This window comes from Dipodomys ordii, unplaced genomic scaffold, assembly GCF_000151885.1.
Source record: "Dipodomys ordii isolate 6190 unplaced genomic scaffold, Dord_2.0 Scaffold35, whole genome shotgun sequence".
Taxonomy (NCBI): domain Eukaryota; kingdom Metazoa; phylum Chordata; class Mammalia; order Rodentia; family Heteromyidae; genus Dipodomys; species Dipodomys ordii.
The window spans coordinates 9,543,870-9,563,186 of NW_012267251.1; the positions used below are offsets into that span (position 1 = coordinate 9,543,870).

Below are 19,317 nucleotides of genomic sequence, written 5' to 3' on the forward strand. Positions count from 1 at the left end.
TTTTCACATTATGTCTAAGTCTTCCCTAGCCAATTACCCCTTCACTTTAGATAAGAGGATAAAGAAAAACTGATCTACTATAGTCATAGAATAGTTTATATACACTGGGTTTTAGAAACAAAATCCCTTGACTTGTGATAGCATTTTTCTGTAAGTTATTTGCTGTTCTTTGACTTTCTTACTCAGAAGGTTCTTCAGGAGTTTCCAGTCTTTTACTCCAGCCTCAGCCCATTCCAGGTCCTGAAAAAGAGAATGTCCGGACTGTGGTGAGGACAGTAACTATGTCAAGCAAACAAGGTGAGGGATGGGCAGGGCTTAATTCCTACTTCCATGTTATTGGTTGTGTTATTTTTTTTGTCTCTAACTTTTGGTGGCTTTGCAGGAAGGCTTTAATATGTTGGTCAGATACAAGGATGAAAAGGAAAGTGGGTACATTTAATGCTTCTGTTTAAAAGGTTGAGCCAGCGCTGGTGGCTCATGCCTGTAGTTCTAGCTACTCAGGAGGCTGAGATCTGAGGATCATGGTTCAAAGCCAGCCCAGGCAGGAAAATATGTAAGACTTATCTGCAATTAACCACCATAAAACCAAAAGTGGCGCTGTGGCTCAAAGTGGTAGAGAGTTAGTCTTGAGCAAAAAGAGCTTACAGTGCCCAGGCCCCGAGTTCAAGTTCTACGAATGACAAAAAGTAAATAAAAAGTTGAAATTTTATTCAAGCATCCGTTACTTATGTATTCTTTTTTTTTTTTTTTTTTTGGGTCCGGTCGTGGGGCCTGAACTCTGGGCTTGGGTGCTGTCTCTCAGCTCTTCAGCTCAAGGCTAGCGCTCTACCACTTGAGCCACAGTGCTACTTCCAGCTTTTTTCTTTTTGTTTATGTGGTGCTGAGGAATCGAACCCAGGGCCTCAGGCATGCAAGGCAAGCACTCTACCACTGAGCCACCTTCCCATCCCCTTATGTATTCTTTATAATCATTAATTCAACAAATTTATTGGCTCCTCATTGTGGGTAAAGAATTCTAATAAACCCTTTGAGTATATTAAAAAATGTCATAGGAATGACATAGGGATTGTACATATTTAAATGTGCCCTTTGTACAACAAATAACCAGAAGAAAGCTCTCTCGCTCAAGTGATAAAGTATAACTTTTCAAAGTGCAAAAGGTATAGCTTGGGTTTTATAAAAAGTTGGTTAAGAACATAAGCTGTCTTATACTTGGCTGCTTCCTATACTTGGCTGCTTTCAATAATACTGTAATATTGCTTTCCTTTGAACTCTGCATTTGACCCCCTCTTCCTCTCCCCCTGCCCAGTCTTCCTTTATTTATTTGTAGTCTTAAGACCTGATTTTTAAGTGGCTTCCTAGTGGGCTCATACTATTGTCGGCACATAGTTTCTACTCAATAATACAGAAATCTAATGATAGGGAAATTCTCATAGCTAAAATACAGAAATTCTGTTTTTGCCATTTCAGGAGAAGAACCCTTGGTTAGATTGAGTCTTACAGAGAGACTGGGAAAACGAAAATTTTCAGTGGGTAAGAAATGTAGTGCATGCCTTTTGTTTGTGCTTGTTTGTTCAATAACATGCTTGCTTCTGCACACTCTGTACACATCCCATTCGTGCTGATTCTCTGCTCTCTTAGTATTCTTGACCAAAAGCACTTGTAAAATTTCCTCATGGTTTTCATGTGAGCTTTCCTTAAATTTTTCATTGAAGTTACTAGTTATAATTAAATTAGATTCTGACCATGACCAGCTTTTTTAAAAAGGAAGGTAAAGAATATCTTTATTTCTTTGAATAGACTTAGTGTATTTTAGAACAGGGAAAGTGTCTAGTTAATTAAATTTCATTTCTTAAATTTGTTTTATTCAGTCTTTTACTGCCTTTTTTTTTTTGTTGTTGTTCCGGTCGTGGGGCCTGAACTCTGGGCCTGGGCGCTGTCCCTCAGCCCTTCAGCTCAAGGCTAGCACTCTACCACTTGAGCTTTTTTTTTTCTGCTTATGTGATGCTGAGGAATCGAACCCAGGGCCTCATGCATGCAAGGCAAGCGCTCTATCACTGAGCCACCTTCCCAGCCCTTTTGTTGCTTTTTTAGGGAAGTAATTTACTATGTTACTGAACTGTATTTATTTATTTATTTATTTATTTATTTTGGTCGGTCTTGGGGCTTGAACTCCAGGCTTGGGTGCTGTCCCTGAGCTGTTCAGCTCAAGGTGCACTCTACCCATTGAGCCACAGCACTACTTCCAGTTTTCTAGTGGTTTATTGGAGAAAAGAGTCTCACGGACTTTTCCTACCCTACCCAAGCTGGCTTTTGAACCTCAATCCTTAGATCTCAGCCTCCTCAGTAGCTAGGATTACAGGCGTGAGCCACCAGTGCCCGGCTAATGCCTGTATTCTCAGGAGGCTGAGATCTAAGGATCAAGGTTCAAAGCCAGCCTGGGCATGAAAGTGAGACTTTTATCTCAAACTACCAAAAAGGCCTGAAGTGGAGCTGTGGCCCAAGAGGTAGCAAAAGAAGTTCAGGAACTGCACCTAGGCTCTGAGTTTAAGCCCCAAGACTGGCAAAAACAAAATATTTTGAAAACCTGAGTTTATAGGTTTCTTTTTTGTTGTCATTTATGCTGATACAGGGTGTGAACTTAGGCTTCAGACTTGCTCACCTATACTTTCCTGCCTCCACTGACTTTGATCCTCCTGAGTATCTAGGATTTATACTGTGAGGCACTGGTGCCTGTCATGACTTTAGAGATTCTTTTTTGTGTGTGTGCCCATCCTGGGGCTTGATCTCAAGGCATGGGTGCTGTCCCTCAGTTTTTTTGCTAAAGGCTTGCACTCTACCATTTCCAGCTTTTGGGTTATTAATAAGAGATAAGTGTCTCATAGCTTAGAACAGTGATCCTCTGATCTCAGCTTCCTGAGTAGCTAGGATTATAGGCATGGGCCACCACCTCCTAACTAGAAACTCTTTAATACTACTTAGAATGTATTTAAAATACAACATTATCTTCATTTTATGTTTTTTGGGGTTTTTTTTCTATATTCTCATTGCCCTGTCTTCTAAACTGTCCAGGAATGGTGATACATGCTTGTAATTTTATCACTTAGGAGACAGGGAAAGAAAAAAAAAAGTTTAAGGCCATCCTGAGATAACATAGTAAGACCTTGTCTCAAAGAATCAAGATGTAACTCAGTGGTAGAGCACTTGCATAGCATACACAAGTCCCTGGGTTCAATCCTCAGCACTACTAAAACAACATGAACCAAAAAAATGTTCTGAGCTTAGTTGCTTTCAAGTTTTCAGCCAGTCAGAAAATGAAAATATTGGGCTAGGAAGATGCCTCAGTGGTAGAGTGCTTGCCTTGCGTGCATGAAGCCCTGGGTTCGATGCCCAGGCACCACATAAGCAGAAAAAGCCAGAAGTGGTGCTGCGGCTCAAGTGTTAGAGTGCTAGCCTTGAGCTGAATAGCTGAGGGACAGCATGGAGGTGGGAGTGGGGAGGGAAGTGGGAGGAGAAGGAAATATTGAATCTGTTGGACAGTTATTGCCATAAATAGTAAAAACCTTTCAACAATTAAATTATGCCTATAATTACTACAGATTCGTTGTGTCAAAATACCTGTGTATACTTTGAATCTAATCATAAGAAATGCCTGTGAAAGTTTTCTGCAGTGGGAGCTTATTAAATTTATTTAGAAAGATGTAATTAATTTAATCAGTTATATGTAAATGAATAGAGTATAGGTTATTTCCAACAGGAGGGCCTAGAAATCCTTTCTTTTTTTTGGGGGGGGGTCCAGTCGTGGGGCCTGAACTCTGGGCTGGGCGCTGTCCCTCAGCTCTTCAGCTCAAGGCTAGCACTCTACCACTTGAGCCACAGCGCCACTTCCGGTGCTGAGGAATTGAATCCAGGGCCTCAGGCATGCAAGGCAAGCGCTCTACCACTGAGCCACCTTCCCAGCCCCCTAGAAATCCTTTATCAGCACTTCAAGAAACAATCCCAACCCTAGAAAAATTTTTTTAGAGACATTGTCTTGCTGTATAATCCTAGCTATACAGGAGGCCTGAGATCTGAGTATCACAATTCAAAGCCAGCCAGGACAGGAAGTCTGTGAGACTCTTATCTCCAATACACTACCAAAAACAAAAAACAGAAGTGGAGCTATGATTCAAGTGGTAGAGTACTAGCCTTTAGCAAAAGATCAGGGACAGCACAAGACTCTGATTTCAAGCCTCAGAACCAGCACTAAAAGAAACAACAAAAAAAATTTTTTTAACTAATGATATTTAAAGGTGGGCACTTGTGGCTCAAGCCTATAATCTTAGCCACTCAGGGGAGGGGGCTGGGATCTGGAGGATGAAGAGGTTCAAGGTCATCCCCAGGCAAAAAAATTTGGCTCAACTTCATCTCTAAACTAACCAGCAAAATGGGTGGCTGGAGGTATGGCTCAAGTGGTAGAATACCAGCCTAGAAAGCACAAGTCCCTATACCACTGCAAAAACTGGTAACCCTTAAATGACTTATATTGGACATGTATGGTGCGGTACACTGGGATGAGGAAATTTGATTCAGGTCTTGGTCTGTTAGAAACTAGTTGATAACTTGGGTAAGAAAATTAGAACCTTAGATTTCCTTCCTGTTATTAAAGGAAGGTACTGTTTATAGAAACAAATTTCATAAAATTTTGTAATTTTGTTGTTTCATGAATTCAGCACTTGCAAGTTAAAAGTCTTTTTTTTAAGTATGATTATTTTTCACATTCTTATTTGTAAACTCAACCTATGGTTGGCTTATGGGCTCGATTTGTAGTTTTAGTGACCTTGATAAATGCTTATTTATGCATTTAAATTTTGTCCCTTCCTTCTTTGTAGGGTACTTTTACTCCACTGAGTTCTAAGGAAACTAGGGACAAATATACCATGTGAAAGCAGAAAACTTTTGCATTATCTGATTTTGCTTTTATTTCTTGACCTAATGAAAGACTACAAATTTTGTTTTTGTTTTTGCTTTTTGCCAGTCCTGGGGCTTGACCTCAGGGCCTGGGCACTGTCCCTGAGCTTCTTTTGCTCAAGGCTAGCACTCTGCCACTTGAGCCACAGCGCCACTTCTGGCTTATTCTGTTTATCTGGTGCTGAGGAATTAAACCCAGGGCTTCATGCATGGTAGGCAAGAATTCTATCACTAAGCCACATTCCTAGCCCTTTGAAGACTACAGTCCTACAGTCTTGAACTTAAGTTTTCCCTGTCTATAGGTGGGGATAGTGATCCCCCATTAAAGCGGAGCCTAGCACAGAGGCTGGGGAAGAAAGTGGAGGTGCCAGACACTAACCCTGACAAAACACAAAAGAAAGGTAAGTTTGTTCTAACATTTACTCTATCACTGTGTTAGAAGTTCATAACTGAAGTTCATCATTCTTTTGTTCCTACACATTAGGTTGTTCTTTTAGTTTATATTATTATTTGACAAACATTTGAGTGTCTACTCTGCTAGATTCTGACCAGACACTGTTGAATAAAGTTAACATCATCATACCTCTCAAGAGCTTAATAATAGACTCCTGGCAGGTAGGAAATCTTATAGGTGTTGTGGTTAAGTTCTGTGACAGAGAAGTACACAGTGCTATGTAAACATACAGGAAGGACACCAAACCTTTTCATTAGTGAGAGGTACATTTTTGCTTTTCTGATCTAATTAGGGGTTTTTATGGTTGGGTTTTTTTTCCCTGAGCTTTTCAAAATATTCTAGAGAATCTGTGATTCACCTAAATCTGTTCTGTAGAGAGGAAGAGTTTAAGATCTTGAGAGATTTAAAGAGTAAAACACAAAGCAAAACCACTTATTTATACCCCAGGTATAGTGTAACTGGATAAACTGGCTAGTGCCTGTAATCCCAATTTCAGCTTTTCTAACCTTTGTATTTTGAATTTTTTTTCTGTTTATAGTTCAAGTTTCCAAGTCTTTGAAGGAGCGTTTAGGTATGTCAACTGGTCCAAACAGTGAGGAGACAACAGGTATTTGTCATAAAACTAAATTCTGATATTATTTTTCTTGATATCTGTTCTTTCCAGTTTGCTTACTACACTTGGATTTTGTGGCTTTGGTTCTTTATGAATTCTCTTGGTTTTAGTTATTGATTACTTGCTGGTATGGAGTCCTTTCTTGTAATTAGGGCAAAACTATTATCATAGTGTTATAGGACATCCAACAAAAATTAGGTAAAAATTATAGTTGCTTTGTACTAAAGTAACTGCTCTAACAAAATAGTATGTTCTAATGGTTTAGGAGTATAGATCAATGCTAAGCTGCATAAGCCCCCAAGTTCAGTCCTCCGCATAAACAGAAGTCATTGAGAGATTGGAGACCTAGCTCAAGTGGTAGGGAATCTGCCAAAGAGTGTAAAACATCAGATAGTTCAAGTCCCAGTCTCATGGGTGCTTGTGGCTCACACCAGTAATCTTAACTACTCAGAAGTCTGAGATCTGAGAATCATGGTTCAAAGCCAGCCCAGAAAGGAAAGTCTATAAGGCTCTTATCTCTACTACCAAAAGGCTGGTGTAGAACTGTGGCTTAAGTAGTAGAGTCCTAACCTTGAACAAAAACACTCAGGGAGGGGCTGGGAAGGTGGCGCAGTGGTAGAGTGCTTGCCTTGCATGCATGAGGCCCTGGGTTCAGCACCACATAAGCAGAAAAAGCCGGAAGTGGTGCTGTGGCTCAAGTGGTAGAGGGCTAACCTTGAGCTGAAGAGCTGAGGGACAGTGCCCAGGCCCAGAGGTCAGGCCCACAACCAACAAAAAAAAAAAAAAAAAACGCTCAGGGACAGGAGCTGGGAGGTGACTCAGTGGTAGAGTGCTTGCCTTGCATGCATGAGTCTCTGGGTTCAATTCCATAGCACCACATAAACAGAAAAAGCTGGAAGTGGCATTGTAGCTCAAGCGGTAGAGCGCTCGCCTTGAGCTGAAGAGCTGAGGGACAGCACCCAGGCCCAGAGTTCAGGTCTACGACTGGCAAAAAAAAAATGCTCAGGGACAGTGCCCAGGCATTGAGTTCAAGATCTGGTAATAGATCACTCACTGTGTAAAAATCATGAACTCTCACATTAGGCCTATCAGGTTGAAAGAAATTAATTTTATAAGAAGGAGTGGCTGGCGTCGATGGCTCAGGCCTATAATCTTAGCTACTCAGGAGGCTGAGATCTGAGAATCGTGGTTCAAAGCCAGCCCAGGCAGGAAAGTCTCTGAGACTCTTATCTCCAATAAACCACTAGAAAACCAGAAGTGCTACTGTGGCTCAAGTGGCAGAGCACTCACCTTGAGCTGAGGAGCTCAGGGACAGCACCCAGGCCCAAAGTTGAAGCCCCATGACTGACCAAAAAAGGAGGGAGGAGCGCTGTGGCTCAAAGTGGTAGTGCTAGCCTTGAATGAAAAAGTTCAAGGACAGTGTCTAGGCCCTGAGTTCAAGCTCCACAGTTGACCAAAAACAAGAAAACTATCTTTTCCTTCAGCTGAGTTGCCTGTGGCTCATGCCTGTAATCCTAACTACTCAGGAGGCTAAGATCTGAGGATCACAGTTCAACCAGTCTAGACAGGAAAGTATGTGAAACTTTTATCTTCAGTTAACCACCAGAAAACCAGAAGTGGCACTGTGGCTCAAAGTGGTATAGTGCTAGACTTGAGCAAAGAGCTCAGGGACAGTGCCCAGGCTCTGAGTTCAAGCCCTATGACTGACACCACCCCATCCCATTAAAAAAAAAGAAAAGGGAAAGAGCCAGGTCCTGTATTCCTGTACTTCTGTGGAGGCTGACATCTGATGATCACAGTTCAAAGCCAGGAAAGTGTGAGACTCTTTTATCTCAAATTATCACCAAAAAAGTCAAGAGTAGAGCTGTGTCTCAAATAGTAGAATACTATCTTCAGCAAAAATGCTCAAGGACAGTGCCCAAGCTCTTAAGTTCAGACCAACACCAAAAACAAAAAGTAATTCATTTTCTTTAAAGTTGTTTTCTGAAAAATAATGGTTTTTTAAATACAAAAAGCTTGTAAAATAGCACATATACCAGTTTTGACCTTTTTATTTTATTTTTTAATAAATTAGGAAAGGAATGCACTTTCAATAGAAAATAGATGGGCTGGAAAGTTGGCTCAGTGGTAGAGTGCATGCTTTGTATGCCTGAGGCCCTGGGTTCAATTCCTCAGCACCACATAAGCAAAAAGAAAAAAGCCGGAAGTGGCGCTGTAGCGCAAGTGGTAGAGTGCTAGCCTTGAGCTGAAGAGCTGAGGGACAGAGTTCAGGCCCCACGACCCGGTCCCCCCCCCCCAAAAAAAAAAGAGAGAATAGATGAAAGCAGGTCATCTCTAGGGTGAAAATGATTTTTATTCTGGCACAAGTTTTTATTTGAAATGTAAGGGGTCTTAAGATCCTCCCAAGGACCAGCCCATGGGTAGTCACTGTCCCAAGGTGGGGAGAGATTTACTGAATTAAATTTGATCCCTAGGCCATAGTTCCCAGATCTAAGTAGTTAAAAGATTCATTGTTCCAGGAACTATTCGTTGACCTGTTGACTAAAAACTATCATTAATATTTAGGTGGGTAGTTTACTCAAAGAATCCATCCTGTGGGCTGGGAAGGTGGCTCAGTGGTAGAGCGCTTGCCTTGCATGCTCGAGGCCCTGGGTTCAATTCCTCAGCACCACATAAGCAAAAAGAAAAAAGCCGGAAGTGGCGCTGTGGCTCAAGTGGTAGGGCGCTAGCCTTGAGATGAAGAACTGAGGGACAGCGCCCAGGTCCAGAGTTCAGGCCCCACTACCGGACCCAAAAAGAAAAAAAAGAATCCATCCTGTGACATTCCATGACCTTAGTTGGGTACATAAGCTGGTTTAATTACAATGTTTTCTTCAGAGACCTTCTGAACTTCCATTTTATTTCCTTTTGCATTTTCCCATAACTTACGGCTAGCTGCTATAATTTATTCCTCCATCAGGACGCAAGATCCCAAAAATGTTTTAGAGAATGGAAGTTAAAGTCAGTCTTTGGGTACTTTCTGGGGGATAGGCCTAGGTAGAGTTTTGTTCTTGCTCTCTCTTGATGGAGACAGCTGTGTCAATGGGATCTCAGGTCCTGGATGATCCAGGATGCACAAAATGGTATGTGTGTATTAATAGAAGGGGTTCATCCTTTGGAGATCATAAGCAACTGTATTTGTGTTCAAGGAGGAGGCACATTTGGGTTTTTCCTCCAGAGTAATAGAAATCGCAGTTGAAAAAAAGGCAAAATTGGAAGACAGAAAGGAGTAAGCAGCAGATAAATGGGCTTATATTATGAACTGTTTCTTTTCCATCTCTTGGCTTGAGTTAATTTTGAAAAGGTTGGCACATTCAACTCCATTTGGAGTCTTTTTTAATTTATTTTTTAATTTTCACAGGTGTAGAGAGTTCAGTAAAGAAAAGTAAAGGCCATTCAGGAGGTTGTCCACCTAGTGTACCAGGGACCAGCTGGTTTTGTTTTTTTGTTTTCAATCATGGGTCTGAACTCTGGGCCTGGACACTGGCTCTTAGCTCTTAGCTCAAGGCTAGCGCTCTACCATTTGAGCCACAGAGCCACTTCGGCTTTTTTTTGCTTATGTAGTGCTGAGGAATCGAACCAGGGCTTCATGCATGCAAGTCAAACACTCTACCAGTGAGACACCTTCCCAGGCCCGGACCAGCTGTTTTGTATTGTCCCTCTCCAGCTTTTTTTCTTCCCTTTTGGCAGTTTGTCAGAGGGTGATTTCTTTGTTTGAAACAAGCAAGACCTGTCCTAGGGCAGTAGCCACAGGAGGGCTGGCCTGTGTTACAGCAAGACCCTTCCCTCAGTGGTAGCTCCCAGTGTGGGGCTCAAGGCTAGCTTTCTACCATTTTTGAGTCACATTTGTTGGTCATGGGCTTGAACTCTAGCCTGGGCACTGTCCCTCAGCTCTTCAGCTCAAGGCGAGCGCTTTCCCACTTGAGCCACAGTGCCACTTCCGGTTTTCTGGTGGTTTATTGAAGATAAGAGTCCCACAGACTTTCCTGCCCAGGCTGGCTTTGAACTATGATCCTGAGATCTCAGCCACCTGAGTAGCTAGGATTATAGAAGTGAGCAATCAACACCCAGCTAACCACTTTCTGGTTTTTTTTATTCATCTGTCAATAGATACCCCAACTGAGTCTACATTTGGCTATTAGGAATAGTACTTCAATAGCATTGGGGTACAGTGTCTCTATGCTGATTTAGATTCCTTAGGGTAAATACCCAGCCATACAGTATACATGGATCATGTGAGTTTTTTGAGGAACCACCACACTGGTTTCCAATAGTAGCTTTACTAACTTACCTTTCTACTAATGTATAAAGTATTTATTTTCCCAGCATCTTCACTAGTATTAGTTGTTCTTTTATTTTCTAGGTCATAGCCATTTTGAATGGAGTAAGAAAGAACTGCTGTGTAGTTTTGATTTGCATTTCCCTCACTAAAAAATTTTCCATTCTTTTCATGCACTCATTGGCCACTTGTACTGATTATTTCCAGAATTGTCCTTTCATTTTACTTGTTTGTATAGATTGATTTTTTTTGGTGACTTTTTTGTATGTGTGTGTGCCAGTCCTGAGGCTTGAACTCAGGGCCTGGACACTGTCCCTGGGCTTCTTTTGCTCAAGGCTAGCACTCTACCACTAAACCACATTGCCACCTTTACTGATTTTTTTTTAGTTGTTTATGTATTCTGGATATTAACTCCCTATTAAATAAATAACTAGCAGTGATTCTTAGTTTTTGTTTTTGTGCTGGTCCTGGGATTGGAACTCAGTGCCTGAGCTCCATTTGGCTCAAGCCTAGTGCTCTACCTCTTGAGCCTCAGCTCCACTTCCAGTTTTTTGCTGGTTAATTGGAGGTTAAAATCTCACAGACTTTTGCTTCTAGGCTGGCTTCAAACTGCATCCTCAGATATCAGCCTCCTGAGTAGGATTACAAGCGTGAGCCACTGCACCCAGCTTTCTTCAATTCTGTAGGTTCTGTCTTCATTCCAATAGTCAGTGCTGTGCAAAACCTTTTTAGTTTAATACAATCGCGCATTTTAGTTCTTATTTCCTGAGTTATTGGCATCTTGTTCAGGAGGTTGTTGCCTATTGTCTTCCAATATTTTCCTATAATCATTCTAAAGTTTCAGGTTTGACATTAAAATCTTTAATCCCTGGAGTTTTAGGCAGAGGAAATGATTTTGTTCTGAGTGGATGGCTCATTGCCAGTGCTTCAACAGGAAACATCCTTTATACATTGGGCTTCTAGTTTTTGTGCAGAGTGAGATGGGGAGAGGAGGGGGTCTGCTTTTCAGTTTTTCAGTTTTCTACATGTGGATATCCAGGTCTCCCAGCACCATTTGTTAAGAGGTTATCTTTTCTCCAACATAGGTTTTTGGCACCTTTTTAAAGAATCAGATGGCTTAGTTGTATGTGTTTGTGTCTGTATCCTCTGTTCTATTCTGTGTGTTTGGTTTTGTGCCAGAACCTTGATACTTTTGTTACTATGACCCTGTAATATTATTTGAAATCACATTTTATGATACCTCTCTATTGCTTTTTTTTTTTTGCTTAGCATTGCTTTATTTGAGGTCCTTTGTCTTTCTGTGGTTTTTATGTTTTTTTCTAGTTTGTTGAAGACAGTCTTTGGGTTTTGAGGACTGCATTGAACCTGCAGATTGCTTTCAATAGTATAGCCACTTTCACAAAATTGAATTATTTCTTCCAATCCCTGAACATAGGATGTTTTTTTTTTTCTTTTTTCTTTTTTTTGTTGGTCATGGGGCTTGAACTCTGGGCCTGGGCGCTGTCCCTCAACTGGCGAGCGTTCTACCACTTGAGCCACAGCACCACTTCCAGTTTTCTGAATGTTTTATTGGAGATAAGAGTCTCACAGAGTTTCCTACCCGGGCTGGCTTTGAACCACGATCCTGAGATCTCAGCCTCCTAAGTAGCTAGGATTACAGGCATGAGCCACCGGTGCCCAGCACAGGGAACTTTTATTCATTGATTTAGACACATATAATCTCTAACACAGAAGGAGAGGGAGGGAGGTATGAATGAATGAATCTATCTCTTTATATCATGCCAACTTCTGGGCCTTTCCTATTTTATTTTTTCTATGGTACCTATTTTATCTCCTTTATCTCCTTTATCTGCTTTAAATGCCACTGAAATATCCCTTCTGCTGTTTCCCCTAGCCAATTTCTAGACAACAATGACCATTCTTGCTGTATGCTCAAGGTAGTTTTAGGTGTGATTTTTTGTTGTTGTTGTTGGTACTAGGGCTTGAACTCAGGGGCTTAAGCTTACTGGACTTGATTGTTCAGCTGGTAGTCTACTGCTTGAGCCATGCCTCAAGCCTGGCTTTTTGCTGGTTATTTTAAAGTTGGAGTCTCACAGACTTTTTGCCCTGTCTGGCTTCAAACTGTGATCCTCTGGATCTTCACTTCCTTTCATAGTGGGTGAGCTATTAGCACCTAATTTGAAAACAGTTTTTAATGCATTATTATAGCTTGTTTAATTACTGATCTGTTAGACTGTAGGCTACATGTGGACAGTGGTGATATTTTACCATTAGATGTCCAGCACAAGTTTATATCTGTGAATGGGAAGATTTTATTTCTATCTTATTTATAAGGTAAGATTTATAATGGCAGACTTCTCCAACTTGGAAATGCTTTTCAGATCTTAAGAATAAGCTTCTGAATAAAAATGCACATGAGGCTGAGAAGGTGGCTCAGTGGTAGAGCGCTTGCTTTGCATGCATGAGGCCCTGGGTTCGGTTCCTCAGCACCACATAAGCAGAAAAAGCCGGACGTGGCACTGTGGCTCAAGTAGTAGAGCACTAGCCTTGAGCTGAAAAGCTGAGGGACAGCACCTAGGCCCAGAGTTCAATCCCCACGACTGACAAAAAAATTAAATAAATAAAAATGCACATGAGAAGTGTTTCCTCTTTAGAGTTCTAAGAAACTAAAGTATAGTAGTAGTAAACTACTTACTAAAGCATAATAGTCTAAAGTAGGGCATGAAGCTGTACCAATTGAGCACTTTACTGGCCCCCCGAAGGCTTTCTCTCTGCTGGACTGTTAGAAGAGTAGCGGGATCATAACTCCAAGTACAATGACATGTTTCTTCCCAAACAGAGAGAGTTAATAAAGTTGGTGAGATCCATGTCAAAACATTAGAAGAAATTCTTCTTGAACGAGCCAGTCAAAAACGTGGAGAACTACAAACTAAACTCAAGACAGAGGGACCTTCAAAAGCTGAAGATTCTACTTCAGGAACAAGAAGTTCTTCTGCTGTCCGAATTAAAACTTTCTCTGAGGTCCTAGCTGAAAAAAAGCATCGGCAGCAGGAAACCGAGAGACAAAAATGCAAAAAGGACGCAACTTGCATTAAGCTAAAGAGTGACGCTGATGTAAAAAAGCCAGTGGTTTTACCACAGGTGGTTGTTAGCACAGGACAACCAGAAGAGCCTGCGGGAAGAGCACGGTCCATGCAGGAAGTGCACATTAAGACACTGGAGGAGATTAAGCTGGAGAAGGCACTGAGGGCACAACAGAGCTCCGAGAGCAGTGCCAGCTCCCCGCCTCCACTGGAGGCCACCCCCACAGCCAGACGGCTTCTGCGAATCACCAAAAGAACAGGTCTGTATTATCACTGTCCTGGGTAACTTTTCAAAGGACCTTGTGCCACACAACCTTCGTAGGAGTTCTTTGAATTTTTTTTTTTTTTTGTTCACGAGGCTTGACCTCTGGGCTTGGGCGCTGTCCCTCAGCCCTTCAGCTCAAGGCGAGCACTCTACCGCTTGAGCCACAGCACCACTTCCAGGTTTTTGGTGGTTAATTGGAGATGAGTCTAACAAACTTTCCTGCCCAGGCTGGCTTTGAATCATGATCCTCAGATATCAGCCTCCAGAGTAGCTAGGATTACAGGTGTGAGCCACCATTGCCTGGCTAGGATATGCTCTGTTTTCTTCATCTACAGTGTTATTGTCTGTAGTGTCCATAGACAAAATGCCTGTATGTTTCCTTGTTCTTGGGTGCATTGCCTGCCTGTGGGTAGTGTGTACAGGCTCCACCTAAGCGTTTGTAGACTAGAGGGAGAGGGTTGAGTGACTGTGGAATCCACTTCATTTTAAAAGTCATAGTATTAACCAGTAATAAAAGGGACTAGGTCTCAGTTAAAGATTATTTGTGTCAGCTGGGCGCCGGTGGCTCATGCCTGTAATCCTAGCTACTCAGGAGGCTGAGATCTGAGCATCGTGATCTCGGTTCAAAACCAGCCCAGCCCAGAAAGTCCGTGAGACTCTTTTTTTTTTTTTTTGGGTCCAGTCGTGGGGCTTGAACTCTGGGCTTGGGCGCTGTCCCTCAGCCCTTCAGCTCAAGGCGAGCACTCTACTGCTTGAGCCACAGCACCACTTTCGGTTTTCTAGTGGTTTATTGGAGGTAAGAGTCTCATGGACTTTCCTTGCCCAGGCTGGCTTTGAACTGTGATCTCAGCATCCTGAGTAGCTAGGATTACAGGCGTGAGCCACCAGCGTCCGGCGAGAATTTCTTACTGATCACTTGGGAATCATTGGATTCCAAAATGTGGTTTGGTAACAGCAGTACAATATGATGTGCATAGAGTCCTTGATATTTTAACATGCACTTGAGATCCCATAGGACCAGTGAACTTTACCTACATTTTGTCATATTTTTTATTTTTTGTTTTTTTTGTCATGTTTTTTAATCACTGCTCTGAGCCCAAGAAATTCTATCACTCATCCTTACAAAGTTGCAGTCTAAGTGAAATAACTTAATGTCTTTCATTGCAAGTATAGGTACAAAAGAAGAGAAGAGACTTCAGGAAGGAAGTGAAGTTGCTTCTCAGATGAGTGTTACTGTGGCAGAGGCTAATGAGGTGAGTTAAGATCATCATGTAGTGTTCATGGCGAATGAAAGCTAAATGAATATTAAAATGTGCTTTTTAATCTTAACATCAGTGTCTCTTAAACCTTTTACTGATTCTGTATTTTTGAGGTTTTTTTTTGTTCGCGTGTGCGTGGGCGGGGGGGAGAGGACTGACCATGAATTGGAAGTGTGCCTGACTCATCCTCCCTAATGCTGGGGTTACGAATGTGATCAACATTATGCTTAGAAAATTTATCAGTGCTTTTCAGTGTTTTTTACCTCCTAATTTTTTTTAATTAAAAGTTTTATTTATTTATTTTTTTTTGGTCAGTCGTGGGGCTTCAGCTCTGGGTTTGGGCACTGTCCCTGAGCTCTTCTACCGCTTGAGCCACAGTGCCACTTCCGGTTTTCTGGTGGTTTATCAGAGATAGGAGTCTCATGGACTTTCTTGCCCGGGCTGGCTTTGAACCTCAGATATTAACCTCCTGAGTAGCTAGGATTACAGGCATGAGCCACTGATGCCCAGTAAAAGTTATATTTTTTAAACTTAGATTTTCCCTGCCTTTGTACATAACAACTTAAAGAACTTTCTATTTTTAAAGAATAAGTAATGTCAAGTATGGTGGCACATACCCGTGATCCTAGCACTCTGGAGGCTAAGGTAGAATCTCAAGACTGAGGTCAGGCTGGGCTATACAGCAAGACTTTGTCTCCAAAAAAAAAGGGAAAAAAAAAATAGTAAACCGTACATGTTGGCACAGCCATAATCCCAGCCCTTGGGAGGCTGAAGCAAGGAAGCAAAAGGATTGTTAAGTTTAATGCCAACCTCAGATACATAGCAGAATCTTCTTTCAAAAAAAAAAAAAAAACCAAGAAAGAAAAATTTAAAAAGAATACAAACTCTCTTAATCTACAACTCAGATGTATATATTATTTTCATAGATTTCTGTCAAGTTTGTTTATATATGCATTTATGAGACCTTTTTAAATGTTTATAAAACCATTGAAAATTTTGCTTTAGTTTTACCATCATGCTGTCTAATCTTCCTGGACATGTAGATTTTCTTTTACACAGTGAAAATTAGATCATGAGTATCTTTGAACAAGTCTTTGCTTAGGGTTATGATTGTGTATCCTGTGGGGTCTAAATTGTTTTCCTTGTGTCGTACAGCTTTTATCCTAATCTTCCGTATATGGCAGTATATTTTCTACTTAAAACCAAATTAGTTTTCTCCCATTATCCGGTACAGTGATAATCACAGATTTGTTTAGAGATACTGGACTTCAGTTTTGTCATTTGAATGTGTCTATAGGCTCTAGATGAGTCCACTGGAGTCGATATCACTAAAGTTCCAGCCAAGAAATGTGAAACCCTGAGAGAGAAGCTCGTGCAGAAACCGCAGGAGAGGGGGGCCTCACACAAGGAGAAATCTGTCCTCACGCCCCTCCGGGGAGATGTTGCCTCTTGCAATACCCACATGGAGAAACCAGTGCTCACAGCTGCGTTAGGCATTGCCCGGCACCTGACCAAGCGGCTTCCCATAAAGCCATCCCAGAAAGGGGAGGTAGAAACCTCCGGGATTGGGGACTCAATATTGAATGTGAAATGTGCAGCACAGACATTGGAGAAAAGGGGTAAAGGTGAGTGTTCAACAGTTAGGTGGAGTTTTACTTATTTGATGGATTGCTCACCTTTCTCTTTGTTTTTTGTTTGTTGTTGTTTTGTTTATTTTGTTTTGGAACTGGGGTTTGAACTCAGAGCCTTAGACTCAGCTGGCACTCTATAACTTGAGATAAGCCTCCAACTGCCCATTCCCTTCTGTTTGCTACTATTAGGGCTTAAATTCAAGGCCCCTTGTTCAGGGCTGGTACTTACCACTTGAGCCACATCTCTACTTTCAGCTTTTTGCTGGCTTTATTAGAGATAAGAGTCTTTAGGAGGTCTGGGAAGGTGGCTCAGTGGTAGAGCGCTTGCCTTGCATGCATGAAGCCCTGGGTTCGATTCCTCAGCACCACATAAGCAGAAAAAGCCGGAAGTGGCGCTGTGGCTTGAGTGGTAGAGCGCTCGCCTTGTGCTGAAGAGTTGAGGGACAGCGCCCAGGCCCAGAGTTCAGGCCCATGACTGGCAAAAAAAAAAAAAAAAAAGAGTCTCTAGGATATGTTAGCCTGAATTGGCCCTGCACTGTGATTCTCATTTCTCAGCTTCCTGAGTATTTAGGATTACAAGTATGAACCACCAATACCCAGCTTCTTAACATTTCCCATAGCATTATACTGAGAGAAACTAGATGAGTTCTCAGAATTTAAAATTGCTATTATCAAAAGCTTTGTCTAGGGCTGGGAAGGTGGCTCAGTGGTAGAGCGCTTGCCTTGCATGCCTGAGGCCCTGGGTTCGATTCCTCAGCACCACATAAGCAAAAAGCCGGAAGTGGCGCTGTGGCTCAAGTGGTAGAGTGCTAGCCTTGAGATGAAGAGCTGAGGGACAGCGCCCAGCCCAGAGTTCAGGCCCCACGACCGTACCCAAAAAAAAAAGCTTTGTCTAGCTGGGCACCAGTGACTCACACCTGTAATAATCCTCAGGAGGCTAAGATCTAAGGATTACAGTATAAAGCCAGCCCAGGCAGGAAAGTCCATGACACTCTTATCACCAGTAAACCACCAGAAAACCAGAGGTAGTGCTGTGGCTCAAGTGGTAGAGTGCTTGCCTTGAGGGACAGCGCCCAGGCCCAGAGTTCAAGCCCCACAACTCACAAAAAAGGGAAAAAAAAAAAGTCTCACAGACTTTCCTGCCCGGGCTGGCTTTGAACGGTGATCCTCAGATCTCAGCCTCCTGAGTGGTTATAGGTGTGAGCCACCAGCACCCGGCTTTTTTTTTTTTTTTTTTTTTTTGTCATGGGCCTTGAACTCTGGGCAGTTCTTCAGCTCAAAGCTAGCTCTCTACCTACCACTTGAGCCACAGTGCCACTTCTGGTTTTCTGGTGGTTAATTGGAGATAAGAATCTCACAGACCATCTTGCCCAGTCTGGCTTTAAACCACGATCCTCAGATCTCAGCCTCCTGAATAGGAGCTAGGACTACAGGCGTGAGCCACCAGTGCCTGGCTTATTTTTCCTATATTTCTATATGAAGAAAAATTTTTGTCTTATTAATCAGATATATTTTATTTTCTGTAGCTAAACCCAAAGTAAATGTGAAGCCATCTGTAGTCAAAGTTACTTCACCTCCCAAGCTGGCGCCAAAACGCAAGGCTGCAGAGGTGCACCCTGCCGTCATTGCAGCTGTGAAGCCACTCAGCAGCGTCCTGCAGGAAAGTCCAGCCAAGAAAGCAGCCATGGTAAGAAGCAGCTCCACCTGAGGCAGGAAAGAGCTCTTTTTTGACTATGTATCTTTGTGTGCCAGTTGCTGCCATTTCCTAAGTATTTTGGCTGCTTAGGTTGTTGGTATGTTTTATACATACACTTTTGTGAAACATGATGTGTGCTCGTGTGCATGCACCAGCACGGGGGGGGTGGGGTTTGAATTCAGGACTTGAGTGCTGTCCCTGAAATTTGTCCACAAAACTAGTGCTCTACCAGTTGAGCCACAGCTATACTACCTGGGTTCTTTTGGTGTTTAAAAAAAATTGGAGGGGAGCTGGGAAGGTGGCTCAGTGGTAGAGTGCTTGCCTTGCATGCATGAGACCCTGGGTTCGATTCCTCAGTACCACATAAGCAGAAAAGGCCAGAAGTGGCACTATGGCTCAAGTGGTAGAGCGCTAGCCTTGAGCTGAAGAGCTGAGCGACAGTGCCCAGGCCCAGAGTCCAGGCCCCACGACCAACAACAACAACAAAAAAATGGAGGTAAATAGTCTCATGCCCAAGCTGGCAATCCTCAGAACTTAACCTCCTGAGTAGCTAGGGTTATAGGCATGAGCCACTGCTTTTTTGGAGCTGAGTTTTGGAGCTGGGTGCTGGTAACCTACCTGTAATCCTAGCTACTCAAGAGGCTGAGGTCTGAGGATCAGAATTTAAAGCCAGCCTAGGCAGACAGAGTTCAAGAAACTCTTATGTCTCCAATTAAACAACGAAAAACTGAAAGTGGAGCTGTGGCTCAGGTGGTAGAATACTGGCCTTGAGCAAAAAAGCTAAGGGACAGCACCATAGCACCCAAGCCCTGAGTTCAAGACGCAGTATCGGTACAAAGAAAAAAAGCTAAGTCTCTGGTGGCAAGATACTGTGCTTACTTACACACTTAACCTTTGGATTACTGGTTTTTTCTTTCCCAAGCTTAAAAAATTCTATTTCCTGCCAGGCGCTGGTGGCTCACGCCTGTAATCCTAGCTACTCAGGAGGCTGAGATCTGAGGATCGCGGTTCAAAGCCAGTCCGGGCAGGAAAGACTGTGAGACTCCTA

General features: G+C 42.4%; 1 protein-coding gene across 1 annotated transcript in view; it reads left to right on the forward strand.

Annotated features, from left to right (window-relative positions):
* Positions 1 to 19,317, forward strand: part of Zc3h11a (zinc finger CCCH-type containing 11A) — a 31,757-nt gene that overhangs the window by 9,368 nt on the left and 3,072 nt on the right. The window contains exons 6-14 of the mRNA XM_013017318.1: positions 187 to 297; positions 1,471 to 1,533; positions 5,253 to 5,351; positions 5,943 to 6,011; positions 13,175 to 13,678; positions 14,857 to 14,936; positions 16,240 to 16,567; positions 18,100 to 18,260; positions 18,360 to 18,409. Of these exons, the coding sequence (XP_012872772.1) occupies positions 187 to 297; positions 1,471 to 1,533; positions 5,253 to 5,351; positions 5,943 to 6,011; positions 13,175 to 13,678; positions 14,857 to 14,936; positions 16,240 to 16,567; positions 18,100 to 18,260; positions 18,360 to 18,409 (1,465 nt within the window). The remainder of the gene's footprint in view (positions 1 to 186; positions 298 to 1,470; positions 1,534 to 5,252; positions 5,352 to 5,942; positions 6,012 to 13,174; positions 13,679 to 14,856; positions 14,937 to 16,239; positions 16,568 to 18,099; positions 18,261 to 18,359; positions 18,410 to 19,317) is intronic.